The 19,270-nt window shown below is 31.0% G+C and overlaps 1 protein-coding gene across 1 annotated transcript in view; it reads right to left on the bottom strand.

Moving 5' to 3' along the window:
• LOC136982571 (mitochondrial fission regulator 1-like) overlaps nt 1–19,143 on the bottom strand; it is a 28,486-nt gene extending 9,343 nt beyond the window's left edge. Inside the window, exons 1-5 of the mRNA XM_067279094.1 lie at nt 19,041–19,143; nt 14,880–14,961; nt 10,737–10,838; nt 6,939–7,075; nt 33–271 (exon numbers count right to left, since the gene is read on the bottom strand). Of these exons, the coding sequence (XP_067135195.1) occupies nt 33–271; nt 6,939–7,075; nt 10,737–10,832 (472 nt within the window). The 5' untranslated portion in view covers nt 10,833–10,838; nt 14,880–14,961; nt 19,041–19,143. The remainder of the gene's footprint in view (nt 1–32; nt 272–6,938; nt 7,076–10,736; nt 10,839–14,879; nt 14,962–19,040) is intronic.
• Between the last annotated feature and the right edge of the window lie 127 nt (nt 19,144–19,270).

The following is a 19,270-nucleotide window of genomic DNA, read 5'->3' as shown; positions in this document are numbered from 1 at the left end:
ATCTAAGTCGAGAAATTATTGCATCATCTTACCTTCTTGCGATATCACAATAGAAGCTATTTGCTGACGAAGAAAGGCTAATTCGTCTTCTAATTGACATATCCTTATTAAGGCCGACTGATTCGACACTGCATTTGCATTTTGTAAAAAACTGATAGGTGTACTTGATCTCGGCTCGGGTACTATAAAATCTTTACTACTTTCCGACTGAAGTAATGATTTCTTTTCATCACTACTTGTTGACTTTACATTAACAACACTGACATCAGTTCTAAATAAAATTACAAAAATAAATTTTTATTTTTGTAATTTTAAATTTAATTTTAAAATATCTGAATTATATCAAATCAAAATTTAAGAAATCAAGAAACTTATTTTTTAGCTGAAGTGATTTAAAGTATTTGATACTGACAGTAAATATATATTATTTTGGATGGTAAATTTAGTAAATGTTTGTGAAAACTTAAGAATAATACTTTACAATCTGCTATTGCAATTAATTTTTGACTTGCCACAGACTTGTGAGAATATTCTTATCAGTCAGTTAAGTAACACAAGTAAATAAGTCTACAATCAGTAGAAATTTTGCTTTAATTAACTCTGACATTAAAACAATTAAAAATGTACAACTTAAAAATTTATTAATTGTAATTCTCCAGAGTTGTTTGCCTGCCATTTTTGCAGTGTTATCTTTAATAGCAGAGATCATTTATGATTAACTTTTAAAGCATTGGTTAAGACCATTGTCAAACAAATCGGTGACTACATTCTTCAAGAGTTCAGATGAAGGGTTAGCCGTAATCAATAAGGAAATGTCATTTGCATCCCATATTATAAAATGTAATCTATCCATTGCATCATGTGTCAACCTTCATCAACCACATGTTGATGAAGGTTGACTGACAGTGCAAAAAGCTTCAAAATACATAACTACCTGAAAATTAATGTTAACTATAATTGAAACTTTATGATATGCTGATTACCTGTTGTACCTGAAGATTGTATGGTCAACTATGAAACAAATTATATATGCAATACAAGGGACCTAAACAGCCTAAATAATAGATAAATACATGGGAAACAAATGTCACACTTCCAATTAAGGAGATAAACAATAACTGCTGGTATGCAAATTAAATTATATATTATCTTATACAAAACATTGAACTGCAAAGCAAAAAACAAAGCTACATAAAAGCTATACATCCACAAGAGCCGAATTATTCGGGCTAGAGTTGGCTATAATAAATAAATAATTAATAAGACAATTTGGCACTAGAGCTTGGCGTTAGGCGCCATCTCTTACTAAACTTAATAATTATAATTAAATTAAATAAATAATTTTAATAATTTGGAACTGGAGGAAAAGAAATCGGCCCGAAGCGGGACTCAAACCCGCAACTTCTGCTATTTATTTATTTATAGCTACATAAAAGGTAAACCATCCCAGAAGAATTTCACTTTTTGTACTCTGTTAAGATCAATGGAGTTATGATTAGTATTTGTAAGAAAATGTTTCTTGCATTGCGTGGATTGCAAAATTCAAGGAAGGCAATGTAGTTGCCAAATGTGATGGCAAGGAAAAGCATAACAGACCAAATGCTTTTTCTGAAGATCTTGAATTGGCAAGAAATTTTATAATTTTCATTCTGAAATATAAACCACTATAGTTGAAGTCAGAATCTTAATTGACAATATTTAGATTGTGATTGAACAATCAATTCTTTGTATTACACAAAATATATATTCTGGTGTAAGATTAACCAAGCAGAGAAGATAAGTTCTGTCAAATTTAAACGTTTATTCGCTAAGGAATTCTGCATAGGATTTAAGATATCTAAATCAGACACTTGTTCTTTCTATGATTCCACAAGCATTAAAACTGACAATGCAAAGACAACAGATCAAGCAGCTCTTGTAAAGGAACTTGAAACCATCCGTTCCTTACACTTAGCAAAAGCATGTGCAGTCCAGGAAAAATTGCGTTATTTAACACAGTTAGCTCAATCCCATCCTGAAAAGTATCGTGTTATTACTGTTGACCTTCAACAAGCATTGCCAACTCCAAAATTAACCATAGAGCCTGCTGTTAAACTATAGAGTTACAACTGTGGGGTTCGAGCCGTTAAGATTTATATTACGCACGTTTTGGGTAGGGTCCTGCCACCAGGTGTGTTTTACCGGACACACCATCTATTGAGATGAAATAAATGATTAAGACGCAAGTGTAAGAGTCACTCCAAAGTTTAGGAATGAGCCTCTCAGGAGGAAGAATGCAGAGTCAGATATAATCAATTAAAGGGAATTTATTAGCAAAAAAAAGAAATGAAGTTCAGAACAAAGTTATGAAATCCAATTTTTGGAAATTTGCCTATCTTTATCTATACAATGAGGGGGGTACCTAACGGGAGGTATTTGAACTAATCGACTCACAACATACCAGGTAAACAACAAGATGTCTTCTCTCCTCTGTTCAGACAGTCCGTCAGTCTCTTGATCATGTTTTACTCTCTCTCTTTCTCTGTCTTTCTGTCTCTCTGGTTCTCCTCTGTCCTGGTTCTGTCTGAAAACCTCTGGTCTACTCTCTCTTTCTCTGGTTCGTCTTGTCTGATGGCTTGTCTGCTGTACCAAACTAGTATGGACTAGACTAGCTTGCTTTAGACTGGATTCCACTAGAATAGACACACTCGAATAGCTACACTGGCTGACTGTACTCTCTCTTCTGTTGTCCTGAGTGTGTTTTTTGATTGGGCTGGAGCTCTCATTTTAAATACTTCCAGTGATGATTTATTGGTGGTGTTGTCATCGGATGATGATTGTTTTATTTTGTTATTTAGTGATGACATCAAACTTTAGTAGTGTCATCATCAAGTTGATGTGACTCATCTTTGTTTTGTGACAGTTCTCATTATTCATTGATTGCTTTGACTAAGTTCTTTGTTTAATATGTAAACATTGTAGAAGTCTAAGCCTTGCTTCAACACTTGGTGCCATGAGAAAAGGGGGGGAGAAAATACGATGTTTCTCCTTTTTATATTTTTAATCCTTTACAAATTAATTTAATTACTTAATTGCTTCTTCTTCTTTTTCCCTTGGCATGTTGTGAGATTTCTGATGGTTGGATAATAAACCGTTTTATTTAATTCGTTTATTTAAATCATTTTAAGTCGATATTAAAATTGGAAAAGGGGGAGTCCCTAGATCGGTAAAATAGGCAAATTTCCTCTTACAACTTCGGTTGTTGTTTAAGATACAGTTAAAGTTCTAACAAAATTCAAGTGAATACATAATTAGCAAAAAAGTTAAAATAAAGTGATTAAACAAAAATTATTACAAATGTCATAAATAACAGTTCACAAATGCATATATAGAGATATTTTTGGAGGGGGGAAATGGTGGTCTTCACACAACTGTAGAATACCTATTTGTGGAACAGACATTGGACACAATGTTTTTGTGGAATGGAAGTATTGCTAAAGGCAGTTCTTTTGAAATTGTGAGTTGCATATTGAAATACTTAACACAAAATAATACAGTCTGAGGAACTTCATGTCTTCGATGATAACTGCAAAGGGCAAAATAAAAACCAAACCCTAATTTCCCCTCTACCTTGCACTGGTGCAATCAGATATTTTTAAGCAGATCTATCATCACTTTCCAGTTGTGGGACATACACAACTTCCTTGTGACTGAGATTTCGGTCACATAGCATTGCATTCTGAGATACTGCTCTTCTGTGCATGCTACCAAAGATTGGTCAAATGTTATCTTAAATAATAATATAAAAAAGAAATTCAGAGTAACAATGATGCAGCTGTTGACTTTAAAAACTAATATACTGAGTAATTTAAAAAGAAAAGAAAATTCCCAAGAAAACTATCAGATTCAAAACAACTTCTCCAGTTTTAAGTGCCTCTGTGTTTCTGATTGACTCAGCGATATCAGACACTGTACAAGTTGGCTCCACTTACCACCATAAACTGTCATCATTCACACAATGCACTCTCAAGAAATGAGACTGCCCTCGTTCACAAATTTCAATTGTAACTTACAACCAAAACACTCTTCAAAAGTTCCTATAGAACAGGTGTGGCCAAACTTTTATCCCTTAGGGGCTACTTTTTCGGTAAAATATAGTCTGCAGGCAACTATGAATACAGGCAAACAATTTTAGGATTTTTCAAATTTTTCATAGATATTTTAATAAATAATTAATAATGATAAATAAATAATGATAAGTTTTTATTTTTTCCGGCCTGTACTTGGTTTATTCATTCTAAAATAATAGGATTAAATATTAATAACATTTAAAACAATAATTAATAAACTAACATACCTGCTTCTGTTTGCTGTATGAATAAATAAATTAAAAAAAAACTAAAATTGAAAGTAAATACAAGTGCACAAACAAGGAGTAACGAGTGGATTGAAACCAGGGGCTGTCATATTACTGTCTGACACGACTTTGAGCCATTTTATGCGAGTGCCATTTATATGTGCATGCATTGCGACTACAATTAATTTAAAGGTTAACATTCATTTGCATTGTTCGTCGGGATAAATACAAACAGTATGGGTACGTTGCACAGACAGTCTATTGTTGTAAGAATAAATTATCGAATTAAGATTTTTAAACATTAATTTAAGTGAAAGCAAATTGTTCAACTTTAGCTTCGTGGGCTACTTTCAAAACCTTTGCGGTCGACTGAGATCTACGTGTTGGCCATCCCTGCTATAGAAGGTCAAAAATTTGCAGATTTAATGTCACTTCTGGAATGGATTCCACCAGCACAGCATGGTTTCTGCAGGAATCTGGTTAGTCAAGATATTACAAGTGAGGAACATCAACCTGAAAATGTGATGTACTTGAAGATGATGATTAATGCTTGGCAAAAATGAACTGTGTTCTATAATCCTATTATTAAAATCAAGAAATGAAACTGTAAATATTGTCTTAATATTCAAATCATTGTTAAATTATAACATATACTTATGCAAAACAAATTTCTGTCTGTCACTCATTCTTAAATCTTTGCAAACACAATGCCACACTACATGGTGCAAAGACATCTCTGGTTATCAAAATATGTATATAATTTAGGTATTTTGCATTGTAAAAATATTTCCAAATTATGTGAATGCAACATAAGATCAAAATCTTCACAATAAAAGCAATTTCAGAATTTAATCCTAATATTTGGAATTATGAATGTTTTTAAACTTTAAAATGCTCATATCTGAAAAGTAACTATGTGTGGCTTAGCATCTTATTGCACCAACCCCTTCAAATGTCAAGGCTGATTTATGCATTAAATTTAATTGTGATTGTCACTATTGGCATACTAAGAGTTCAGGAAATATAGCTATAATTGTTATAAACTGTTTCATGACAATCATTAGTTAAACTTCCATTTGCAAGAAAAAAGTGTGGAAAGAAGAAGAAGAAGAAGAAGAAAAAAACAAGCTATCAGTAGCATTAGATAATTGAAGATGAATAATTATCAAATTAAATGATATATGTTGTTAGCAATGTTTAGAATTCTTATTTAGATTACATTATATTGATTCAGTTCAACATGACGTAAAGAAAAAAATCAAATAAAAAATCATCATAATAAAGTTTCAGAGTATTAAATTGAATTCATCCTATTTTTTTTTATAAATCTGTTCAAAATAAATCTGAAAGTTTCTAGTGTTTAAAATAATTAAGTGTTTTTATTGACTAATAAAATTATGCACTCCATGTCATCTAGATCAGCGGTCAGCAACCTTTTTGACCTAGCGGACCACTAAACTCACAATTTTGAATCCCGCGGACCACCATCGTAAATTTTTTTAAACTATACAAAATCTGTAGAATAATGATCATAAAAGTTCAATTTTACTATATTAATATGAAACTTGCATGTTTAATTATAACAAATTAATGCAAGCCTAAAGTTCATTGCTTGCTGCTTGTTTGAAATAAGTTTATGAGTTATTAGTGCTTTTCCACAAAGGACGACAACTGCACTCACAATATTGTTTATTGTTCGTTATTTATTGATAACAGCCACTTCGTATTTGGTTTTAGATTCGAATAAAAACCCCCAATCGGTAGCGTAGCGAGGGGAGGGCAAGGGGACATGAAAGTAATAGTAACTATTCATAATATATTATAGATATTTTAAGGTAGGTACTACATTCTACTATTATTTGTATTATATTCTTATTATGAGTAAATTCTATATATTATATTACTGTGTGTGTTTCTGGAGGGGGGCACCAATAAAGTGCCATGTCCCGGGTGCCAGTTATATTTGCTACGTCACTGCCCCCAATGAGTGAAAAAAGCAACTAAGCATTTTGCATTTCTTTCGTAATACTTCGCATAATCTTCAGTCGATCAATGTCCAAATTTCTCCATGGACCACCCAAATTTTCTCACAGACCACCGGTTGCTGACCACTAATCTAGATCATATAATCCATGAGTATATGCCAGATGGTCCACAGACTGAACTAATCTTTTTTCCAAACTGCAATTCTATGCTATTTGGTCAGAGAAAAGAATATATCATGTATCACATATCTTTTATATTAGGATACCAGATACACAAAATATTTTGGCACACAATCTATCAATATCTAAGGTAATATTTACAGGATAAGAATAGGTATAAGTGGTCTGTGGTCTATCTGTGACTCAATTTAAGTGGTCTACAGATCAATAACTTTCAGAATCACTGATCTAGATCAATATCAATAAAAAACTTTTGTATTAATTTTATTGATCTCAAAGAATTAAATTTATTTCTGTTATAAATTTAATACATGCTTCTAAATCCAAATCAATTATTTAAGAAATGGTATGATTTAAACACTATTTTTTGAGAAAAATAATCATGAAAAGAATTTTGTTAAGTCATATTTAAATAATTAAATGAAATTATATCTTACCTCCAATACACATAATTATCTGCAGTTTTGTCAAGTAATGTTGTAATAATATTTAGTCCATCATGCAATTTTGATAATGAGGAATTTAAACAGGAAGGTTTTACCAATTTATCTGAAGAATTTTTAATTACATTGACCTATAAAATAAATATTATAAACATACAGTTTGTGTATACAAGATAAAGACAAAAATAAATAGCAAAGAACAATAGTTTTATTATGAGATTAGATATAATAAATTGCAATTTACAGTCGACTCTACTTAAAGTATTTTGTGATTAAATCAAATTTTTGACCATACAAATAATTTTGGGTCAGTTTAAAATCCTTTTTTAATATTCCAGAGGCCTGCAGATGTGTATAAATACAACTGATTTGAACCCGAGTGATACTGTGAAGAATTTTTAATGCTGTGTCATTGACATCAGATCCTCCAAGAAAAGGTTGGCATCAATTGTATATTGTATGTATTTTTTAATATCATGTCATCGGTTTTAAAGTTATTAACCATTTGCTCTAGCTGGAATATTAAAAAAGGATTTTAAACTGACCCAAAATTATTTGTATGGTCAAAAATTTGATTTAATCAAAAAATTTATCCTTGGAAATTTTGCTATTCATCCACTTAATGTAATAATTTTCGGATTCTCCTCTACTGATTTAACTAAGTAACTGATAAAATTTAAGCAGAGTAAGTAAGACTACAATTAGAAAAAATTATAGTTTCATTAACTAACATTAAAATATATAATTTGAAGTATTACAGAAGCTGGAACTTTATACACTGATGCTAACCACATAACTTCTAGCACATTTAGTTTCACCACAAATGTTTTTGACCTTCATTCAGAGGCTCTTTTCAGGTGAAACAACATTATAGAATTATAGTTATTATGTTATTTCACCTGAAGAGGACCACTGAATGAAGCCAAAAATGTCTTTGAGTTGAAAACTAAATGTGCTGCAAGTTATGTGGTAAGCATTAATTAGTTTGTATAACTTGAAGACTTATTAATTTCAATAATACTTGTTATATTTACTTGGCGCACAACACGTCACACAATTTCATTTATTTTTTACTGTATAATACTTACAGTTTTCAAACTCAAACCTTTGGCGCTCAAAAATTTTATTAGTAAGATATGTCTACCTTGGCGCTTAGACTCAACCAGCAAACTTAGAAGAAATGACCTTAACAAGCAAGTGTACTTCCGTTGAATGGTACAGTAATTTAGTGCAGAGATAGTGCAACTATCTCTGCACTAAATTACTGTACCATTCAACGGAAGTACACTTGCTTGTTAAGGTCAATGCTTCCAAATCTGCTGGTTGATTCAGTATGCCGAGCGGGTTGTAGTGCAAACATGTTCAGTCATTACATGCTGTATATGCTCCTAAGGAAACTATTTTGAAGGGGAATGGCAATTAAATTCTAACAATGACCAGTGACCGTAACAATCCAGTGACCATGGGCCAAAAGAATCTTTGTATGCGCTTCCAACTCGTGAGCAACTTCTGTCCAGAGTGGACATGTGTTGTTTACAAGATGTGAGAAGACTTTGTCGAATGCTACTATTGTGAGGGCGGCCGGGGGTACAGAATCAGTTTAACTCTTATACCACTTACTTGGCAGCTGAACTTACAATCAGCCCTCTGTTGTCAAATAGGGATGGCTTCCTATATTCGTTTGGAGCAGTGATTCGTAAGAATCCCTGTAAAGTTTGTTTTTCCTGACACTAGCCTAATTAGTGTGTTAGGCACACTAACATTCGTTCACAAGGAATAACGAGTGTGGAGGGACTTCTATTTATAGAATCTAGAACATCCATGTGAAACGTCTGTTTTTAAACATAAGAGGGTTTAAGATTTTGCGAGTGCGAGTGCATCGATAACAAATGAGATCATTTTTTAAACAAATAACCATAAAATTTAATATAAGCAAATTTAATGGATAAACACAATAAAAATACAAATGATAAGAGAATACAAATTAATGGAATTACAAACGACTAGGGCTGTCCTCGTGGAGATACTAAAGTATCTATCTTATATACTAAGACCTATCTCGCGGAGAGAGAATTTACAATACGTCTATCAATAATTACACCTTCTCAGTACGAAGCTTATCTTCTTAGTTCTTTGATAGCGTTACATTGGGTAAGAATCTTGAGGAGAAGCCGGGTGCACAATATAATCTTCTAAATGACCAACACTATACATAACTTCATATGGCAAAGTTTTGTGGAAGGGCTAAGACTACCCAGAGTGGCGGGAAAATATCCTTATATACGAGTCGACGGCCCAAACAGATGGCCAAGTACCGCGTGCAGCCGCTTCTGACTCAACTTACTAGTTGGCCGTCTAAAGGAAGTTCAACTTCCCTTCAGAAACGAAAGTATCATACATCCTTTGTTAAAATTTATCAAATTTATAAAATATTGTATTTCTATTCAAAATTAAAACAACATTTTTCACAAATAATTTCTTTAAATAATTGACCCTTAAATCTCAATTCTCACACTACTATGAAAAATATGACAAGCCTTAAAACGGTAAATTTGAAAGGTAATTGTTATCACTAAATAGATACACAACAAATATAAAGAATCTTCATAGAATAATAAGTTAAAAAAAGTTTTATTTTAAAAATGTTACATTTACAAAATCAGAAATTATTAAAGATTATTAATTAAAGTACATACAACATATATACAAATTTATGTCATTCTGTTTTCATTCATCTACAGAATCAGCTAGTTTCTTCTTTGGAAGTGCGAGCAGTGGAAGCGTCATCTGGTGGTCCCTGCATGATAAATGCGGTTAACACTCTGGACACGCACATTTGCTTGAACCAGTTTGTTCTGGGGTTTATACAAAAACAGACTTTTTAAAAAGCTGGTTTTCGAATTTATACCCAAAAGAAGGAATTAAGAGATATTTACAACTTATTTTAATTTTTAATTTATTTTACATTTATAACGTTTCAAGAATATAACAAAATATAATTGACCAATGTCTACACAAAACAAAACAAAAAAAAAAAAAGCTAGAATATCACATTAAAATATAAAATTTACTCCATAGAAAACCATTAAAAAAGAACAAATAACAATGAATGCCTACAAAATATTATTTTATTTCTTATTTTTCCTAAGAAAATATGATTTTAGAAAGCAAAGAATGCCTATAGATCTATTGGTCAACCGTGTCCTTATTTTGCACACAAAACTGCAAGAAATAGAAAAAATTCTTTCACTTGCTACTGAGCTAGGTTTAATCGTCTTTAAAGCATTAAATAATAAATCTAAATTTTTTGTTATTCTGTTTGTACACTCTAACACTAAAACTACTTCTTTAGTGTCCTAGCGCTGGATAAAGGAATGGATTTATTAGAGGTTCTGTTAATGTAGGTCCCTTGAACAAGAAGATGCAAGAATGCAGGGTGATGTGATTTGGCCATGTAGAGAGAAGTACTGAAGATTATGTCGGAAAGAGGATTGGAAAACTGATAGTGAAAGGAAGGAGGAAGAGAGGAAGACCAAGGCTGCATTGGAAAGATAAGGCAGAGGAAGACTTGAATCAGAGAGGATTTAAGAGAGAAGACACCCTTGATACGAAGAAATAGAGGAAACGTATTAGAGAAGGAAACGCTGACCCCATATAAACATGGGAAAAGGCAAAAATAAAGAAGACTGTATTTTAAAATTACTAATACAATTTATTTATTTTTTTTATGAAAAATTAAATTATATTAATTATTGTAAATTATAATAAGTAAAATAAAAAATCAATCCTTACCTTAACATATATTTTTGGTGGTAAAATAACTGGGAACCAACTACTCATTCTTCGTACAATACTGCGTCTTCGACCAACTTGCTTTCCTTTCCACATATTAATCTATAAATATTAATTAATAAGTCAATAAATTAAAATCTTAAGCTATTTTCTTTCATTTTAATAAGTGAAATGTGATTTCCAAATGGATTCAAATAGATATAATAACACATATATGACTATAAAATTCATTATTCTATTTATCTTCGATAAATTGATGAAACTATTGGCCTCTATATAATTCTATTTTCTATAGTATGCTTCTTGTATAGCCTTGGTATATACTTGTGAGCACTATGTTGGCCTCTTTACACCTAGATTTATTACACTATCACTGGACACAAGATCAGCTTTAGAAAATCAGTCTATTTTCCCAAAAAAGTATGCATTTTAGACCTTAAGTCCCTCATCAATTTCATAAATATTTGTAAAAAAAAAACGCTGATGAGGGTCTTAAGGTCTGAAATGCATACTTTTTTGGGAAAATAAACTGATTTTTTAAGGCTGATCTTGTGTCCAGTGACGGTGTAATAAGTCTAGGAATAAAGAGGCCAACATAGTGCTGACAAGTATAATTCTATTTTCTGTTATTTTTTCTAAAATATTTTTGTAATTATATAAATAAAACTTATTTGTCAAATATGACAGATAATTTCTCTGGCATTGTAATTAATTAATGAAAAAATTTTCTAGTTGTGAATGCAGTAGTATGAGAGATTTTTTACTAACCTTAATTATACACAAATTTCAAGTATCAAGTATATTTCTTTATTTTTATCTTCAATTTAAAAAAACATTTCTTATCAAAAACACTTTATATTTATCAATATATCAATAACACTTGAAATTTGCTGTTTCTATTATATTAACAATAGTTGATATACTAACAATAATTTAAAGGATTTTGGATTTAACAAACAAAACTTATGGTCATACATATAAAAATTAACAAGTTATTTTGTTTTCAAATTCAAGAATCACCACTCTTAATTAAATGCAATTAAAGTATATTTTCCAAAAAATATTGTTCATTTATTTCAATTTAGATCAGATACTTGTTTGACAAGGACAACAACCCAGACAGACTAGAGCATGCAATGACAAAAGATATTAAAGCATTAACTGAAATTTTATCATATAATTTTATATTTAAAATTTTGTTACTAAAGAAGGTTAATTTTTGCATGTACATATTTTATTTATCAAAAGGTCCTTTCAATATCTATTTTATTTACTGTACTGGGGTGATTAGGCTGCAATTTTCAAATTCCAGACCTATAGATTGCCATCATTGTCAATCTCGAGAACAGAGTTAGATGGATGAGAATTGATACCAGATATGGAAAGTTTAGGAACTCGAGCTTTAACTACATATGAACTTCTGGTATGGACCGGAAGTCATTGCAGCCTGGCATTGTGACAATGTCACAGTGATTAATCACTTACTGTAATTAAATTACCTGTACTCAACATTTTCTAGAAGAATATTTAGAGGTCAATCAGGTTACACCTGTCAGTATTAGCAAACAACTGCTTATTATGGCAGAACAACTTTCTCAATATCTTCTACCCTGTACCATAGGATAAATCCATAACTGTCATAACATTGCATGTGCACTACTGGAGCCTGCAACATTAATTGTTGGCTGTTCGGCAATGACTATGTTAAGATCTTCAATGACATATGAAATTATAAGTTTTGTATCCTTGGCTAGGTTGAATTCTCAGGCATTCAGTTAAATTGAATGTTCATTCTCCTGAGAGCTTGAGACTTGAGGAGTCAATGGTGCTAGATGTAAATTCTAACAGCAGTGACATTCCTGAAGCACAGCACTGTCATTGTTTTCACAAAACAGCTTTACAAAAAATGGGCATTCTGGAAAGTGATTGATTGCCTTAGATAATAAGAATGTTATTGTGAGATTCTGAAGGGTTTTAGATAAAATATTCTATAAATTAATAGAAAATCTTTTAAAATTAAATGTAATAATTCTAAATTTTTATCAATGCTACAAATCAAAGAGAACAAGGAACAAATGTTTCTTGTATTGACAGTCAGTTCCTGAGAGATCTTTATTTCCCATGACTAAAGGGCTGACTAAACCAAAAAGACTCATCACGACATCCAGTCAGATGATCTTAATTCTTAATCTCTAATGGAGGAGAAAAATAGCATAAATAGAGGATACGCACCAAACTCCGTGCACAGCACAGCACATCATCGTATCCTCCATAATGTAAAACTAGTGCCATACTTTGGATCGAACGTCCACCCAGAATACAGAATTGTTATCAATTACATTATAAATGAGATAATATATTAGATTTGTAAACTCTCTCTCTCTTATTTGTCATACTTAAGACAGGATAGTTAGCTAAGATAGATATAAGTCTGGAATAGTCTATTTGTAATTTCTTTATTTTTATATTATTAAATTTTGTTATTCCTTTGTTAACTAAGTGTCTTTGGTTTCATTCATGCCAAGACATCCTATCTCTTATTCACGTGTCCCCCCACTCGTCAGTTAACTGACCTCCTTTTAATGATAAAAATTTATAAATCGTGAGTTAAACCATAATTAAAAATAATAGTTTAACTAGTGTCAGCATCCTGACGTTGATCGGGATCACACGATCTTGATCGTCAATGAACATTATAATTGCGATCCTTCGACATAGGGGCTAATCAAAACGAGTAGTTAGCCAATTAAGAGATACAACGAGTACAATCCAAACTCCATATCCCCGGTGGTTCTCACATTATTCAACTGTTATGACTATTTTTATACATAGAACTTGGCTGCAACATGCAAAGAAAACTGCAATTTTGTTTCATGCCAAAATATTATAGTGACAGGTTTTAGTGCTAATTCTTTTTAATGGAAATGACTTCTGCATGTCCTAAAATGTCACAACACCAGAGTTAGTTGCATTTGGATTGCTAAATATTTCTCTAGACAGCAATGAATAGGAATACTTCAATTACAGTTACTTGGTGTATATATATATATTATATATATATATAGATATATACATATGTATATATATATAATCAAAAATTAAACATTTTATTTCTGGATATGTCACAATCCCATTATATTTCTTCATGAATTCTATGGAATATTATCCCTTTACTTTTGTAAAGTTTGTGTAAATTTAAAAATATAAGTAGAAATATTATTGATATTTCTACATATAAATTGATTGATTATATTCAATATATCTGATATTAATATAAAAGTTATACACAAAAGTTGTACTGTACATGTATTTTTTTTTCTAAAAAATTGAATGCAAAGATTGATATCTTTTCAGAAACAGTATAATTCAAGATACTTGTTTGACAAGGTAACACACAATAAGTAAATTAAAATTTGATTATTATGTATATGTTACGGACAAAGTGATTAATCGAGCATTATTCATAATGCCCGTATTAATCACTTTGTCCATAACATATACATTATAGTATCAATTGGCATTATTAAAAAACTACTTTACACAATATAAAATGTTATAATAATTTCAAATAAAATTATATGAAATAAATTTTATCATTTCAAAAAAACTGAAAATATTTTAACTGGAAGAAATGAAATAGATTAATTATTTCATACACAGCAACTGTGCAGGTGATGCCAGTGATGACTCACAAAGTGGAAATTATTTCTTGTACATAACAGGAAAAAACTCTGAGCTACTCTTTACAATGTTACTGAATGAATTACTCTATACTTCATACTTTTTAAAAACATAATTTGTATTTACTCTAACATATTGAGACATTAGCTAGGTTGAGGCCGAAGTTTTAAACGTGAAACCGTGTACGTTGGACATTCGGTGCCGCTTTCATGCAAGCTTAGAAGTTTGACAATGGCGTTTGGAAAGTCAGTGGAATCATGCTCGACATTTCAAACGCCATTGTCAAACTTCTAGGCTTACAGGAAAGCGGCGCCAAACGTCTGACGTACACGTTTTCGCATTTAAAACTTCGGCCTCAACATCACTATTTTAATATTATTATTATTCTAAAATTAAATTATGTTGCAATTAAAACTTTTCTGTCTGTTATAAAAATTATTAAATGAAAAACAAAATTGATACCTTTGATTTTGACGAATCTTATCAAAATTTTTAACTCCATTTCATAAAAAAATCATTTAAGTTAATCATTCGTAAATTAAACCTATAAAAGAAATGTTTAAAAAGTTAATGAATGAAATTTTATGATTTAAAATTCAACTATTATATATAATTCATTCTGATACAATATTAAACCAAAAGTACAAATGACATTATTAATAAAATTTGTCTGTCAACATTATTATTTTGGATATATTCAGCTGTGTAAAACTTGGTTTCCTTAATTTGGTAGCTACTTTCAAGATATTTTTTTGTATTGAATGGAGATGATGACTGATACCAATTTGATATAAATATATTGGAATATCAAAATTGGTTCATTTTACAAACCTAATTCCAAATAAATGTAAAATTGCAAATGTACAAAAAATTGTAAATGCTAGTAACAAGTAAAATCATTAAGTCTGTCCCCCACTTCAGATATGACACACAACCCCCTCCATCCCTCAACCTTCAACCACCAAAATTTATGATCATAAATCTCATAATTCACAAACCTCCCTGCAAAATTTCAGAAATTTCAACAAAATACACAGGAGTTATTAAGCTTGAAAGTGGGTGAACAAAATTATGCCTTCCACACACAACCATTCATACACACAGAAAAAAATCCCCAAATTTCTTTGCATTTCTTGATGTTTCAAGGTTCCGAGTTCAAAAATGTAAAAATCTTGGGGTGGGGGTCATTTTTTGACCAATCACTACACTTTCCCTCTGTTATATATAACAGCTGGGAAAGTAAACAATTCCAAATATTCTTATTTTCTTTCTGGTTCATTTCAATGACCAATTATTTATGAGTATATTTGAAAACAGTAAAACATTTTCATTTAATTTATATTCTATCTACAGAGAAGTTTATTCTAATTGTTCATCTGTAAATAAATCATTCACAAATGAAAAAAACAGTGCATTTTTGGCAGTATCTACTTCTCTGAAATCCAAATTCATTAACACAACTTCAATCACACTCCTAAGAGTGAGTGAGAAAACAATAACAATTTATGTTTCACCAAGTGTATGAACATAACAAATATGTGATAAAATATAAAGAAATATTCATTCATTTTTCTCTTCAAGAATATTCTTGCCAATATTTACCAGACAATTATGAGATGTAATAAGGATAACATCAAGATAAGCAACTATAAATTCAAACATCCACAAACATCAAATGACATAATTGAAAATGAGGATCTGTATTTATTTAATGCATAAAAAATGTAACACAATCCATTTCATCAGTGATGTCCAAATAGGATCCCCTATTCAAAAAATTTTTAAAAACCAATGGGATCAGTAAAATTTCAATTCTAAAAAACTTTAAATTAAAATCCAAGTAAAAAGCTACTCTTTAAAATCCGACTTCGAGTGAGTTAAAAAGACAAAAAAAGGACGAAAAAATGCTATACTTTCATAATTTTATTAGTTCTATTTCCCAAATGCATTTCGCAACGCCTCATCAGTGGGTAGTTGAGTCTTGGTAACCTCCGTACCTTTTATGCTGGATGATGTTTTCCCAGCATGCTTCTATCTGCATACCGTCATTCAGATTGATTAAATTTGCATATTCTTTTATACAAAAATGACAAAAGAATGGAATCTCTATGGGATCGGTCGTCGGACCAAAACTGGCTGATATCTGCATGATACCGATTGATGAAAATATATCACAGGCTCCAGGTATAGAGTACTACGCACGTTACGTTGATGATATATTAATTATATATGACTCACAAATAACTTCACCCCAAGATATTGAAAGCTATGCAAACAGTTTGAGTAACAACTTAAAGTTCACCAGTGAAGAACAAAATCAGGAATTAAATTATTTGGATATTACTATATTGAGAAAGGAAAACCGATTGCTATTCCGTAAGTACGAAAAATTATGTAATACAAAAAAGACTATTAATTACAAATCATACTGTCCCGTAGAAACCAAGAAAAACGTCTTTACTATGGACCTCAAAAAAATAGTGAATAGGACATCCTTACAAGAAGACATAGATAAAGAAATAAAACAACTTTTTAAAAAATATTTATTGAATGATTATCCAAAGAATTTATTATGTAAGTGGTACAATCAATTTGTAAATTACAGATATAATGTAAATAATCATATTGATAATATTATATATGTTAAATTTCCGTATGTACATAAACTTTATGAGAGATATAAATTAATTTTTAAACAGTATTCTATATGTATCGTGGCAAAACAAAAGAACAAATTGTCGAATATAGTTAATGTCATAAACAAAGATGATGCCAATATGTTAAACAAACTTGATGTTGCAGGTGTAATTTATAAATTATCTTGTACTTGTCCACAAACGAAGTCTTATGTCGGAGAAACCGGAAGGAAGTTAGAAGTACGTTTAAAAGAGCACGAGGCAGCAATAAGATTAAAAAGAGAAGAATCGCCGTGGTACCTACATCATAAAAATAATTTTTGTAACATAGATAGAAATAATATAAAAATACTTTATAAAGAAGAAGATTGTTTAAAACGTAGAATAATAGAACATTTTTGTATAAAAGAATATGCAAATTTAATCAATCTGAATGACGGTATGCAGATAGATGCATGCTGGGAAAACATCATCCAGCATAAAAGGTACGGAGGTTACCAAGACTCAACTACCCACTGATGAGGCGTTGCGAAATGCATTTGGGAAATAGAACTAATAAAATTATGAAAGTATAGCATTTTTTCGTCCTTTTTTTGTCTTTTTAACTCACTCGAAGTCGGATTTTAAAGAGTAGCTTTTTACTTGTATTTTAATTTAAAGTTTTTTAGAATTAGGATCCCCTAGTCAAAACCAATCTGCAGCACAAATTGATTCAGCCCATAAACACAGCTTACAAATCACTTGAGTTAGAAAAAGACATACTTTTTATATACAAACATTTGTGGCCCACTAACTGAAAAGTTCAGGCACCACAGCATCACACATTAAATGTATTACAAAATAACATTATAATGTAAAGAAGCAGCCACATTTTCATTATGAAGGGCACATGTGAGATTTATTCACCTGTCCATAGATAAGCTTTAAGACAGGGATGGCAAACCTTTTTGAGTCCACTGCCATATAGTAAGCACAATTATCTTTAAAAATATTTATGTGCACCAAAGTTTTAGATTTCAAATAATGATTTTTAAGGAAATGAAGTAAATATGGTTTAATTAGAATAAATATACAGAAGCTGATTGAGAAAAGGTTGATGATATACTGAACAGAATATCAGATAAATTAAATTTTAACAGTAAAAACAACAAAATTGTATGATATTATGTATGCCAGATAATTTCTCACAACGTACCACTTTAGACACACACAGTTTAGGTTCAGCATCCCTGCTCTAGAACGTGACCTAAGTCGAAAACTTCAGCAAAAATGGAAGATGTCCAGAACACAGAATTTAAATTTATACAAAAAAGTAGGGCAAATTACTTCTAATTAACACACACTAGTACGAGTCCTGAAAAGATTCTCGGAAACCGACACTAAGTGCGACGACATAAAGAAACCGATTTTACTACATGCCCAATAACATAAACAAGATATAGTTTAGTTAACACTATTATAGTCGGACTGCATCCTCAACCTCTGGCATTCATTTTCCACCCGGCAGAATCAATTTTACTCCCACGGGGCACAGTCCACGGGTTAGAAGAGGTCTCAACTGTCTCGTCCGAACCGAGAGCCGACTCGCCATACCCCAGTCACCACTGGTCATACCTCCGAGTGATACCAGGAGTCCCCCTCTTTCAACTAATGTACCCCAGTCACCCCGTAGACGTTTCATAGTATTTTTGGTTAAAGTAGTAATTTTGAATCTTCTTGTTGTTATAGGACACTTAAGAAATGAGAAGCGTTATTTTTAAGTTAAATAAATTTTATGGTAGAAGTTACTTTTAACGCACGTGTCTATAGACGTTTATATAAAAAAGGATCTAAAGGTAACTTTTACCATGTTCTTCCCCAAGTAGTGATGCTAATTTTTCGTACTTATTCTGAAAAGTAACCAAAGAATAAATATAATTGCTGCTTAACGCGAAAATAATTATAAAATTTAATTAAATAGCACAATTCTAATAAAATTAAATCTTACTTCAGTTTACACGTGGCAAAACAAGAGCAAATTATTTGAATTTCGAACTGGAAGAAACGCTGTTCGAAAGTTCCGCGACGGAAGAAAACGAAATTAATATTTCATTAACGTAATTTAGGTAAATAAAAACGTTTAAAAATGTACTTTTTTCATATTTATTATTAATATGTCGTTTTTATAAGTTAAGATTCCCGTTAAATTCGATTATATTACTATTTTTTAATACGAAA

The sequence above is a fragment of the Centruroides vittatus genome, unplaced genomic scaffold (genome assembly GCF_030686945.1).
Source record: "Centruroides vittatus isolate TY-2023 unplaced genomic scaffold, ASM3068694v2 contig_854, whole genome shotgun sequence".
Classification (NCBI taxonomy): Eukaryota; Metazoa; Arthropoda; class Arachnida; order Scorpiones; family Buthidae; genus Centruroides; species Centruroides vittatus.
The sequence above is the reverse complement of the archived record's forward strand: the minus strand, read 5'-3'. Positions and strand labels throughout refer to the sequence as shown.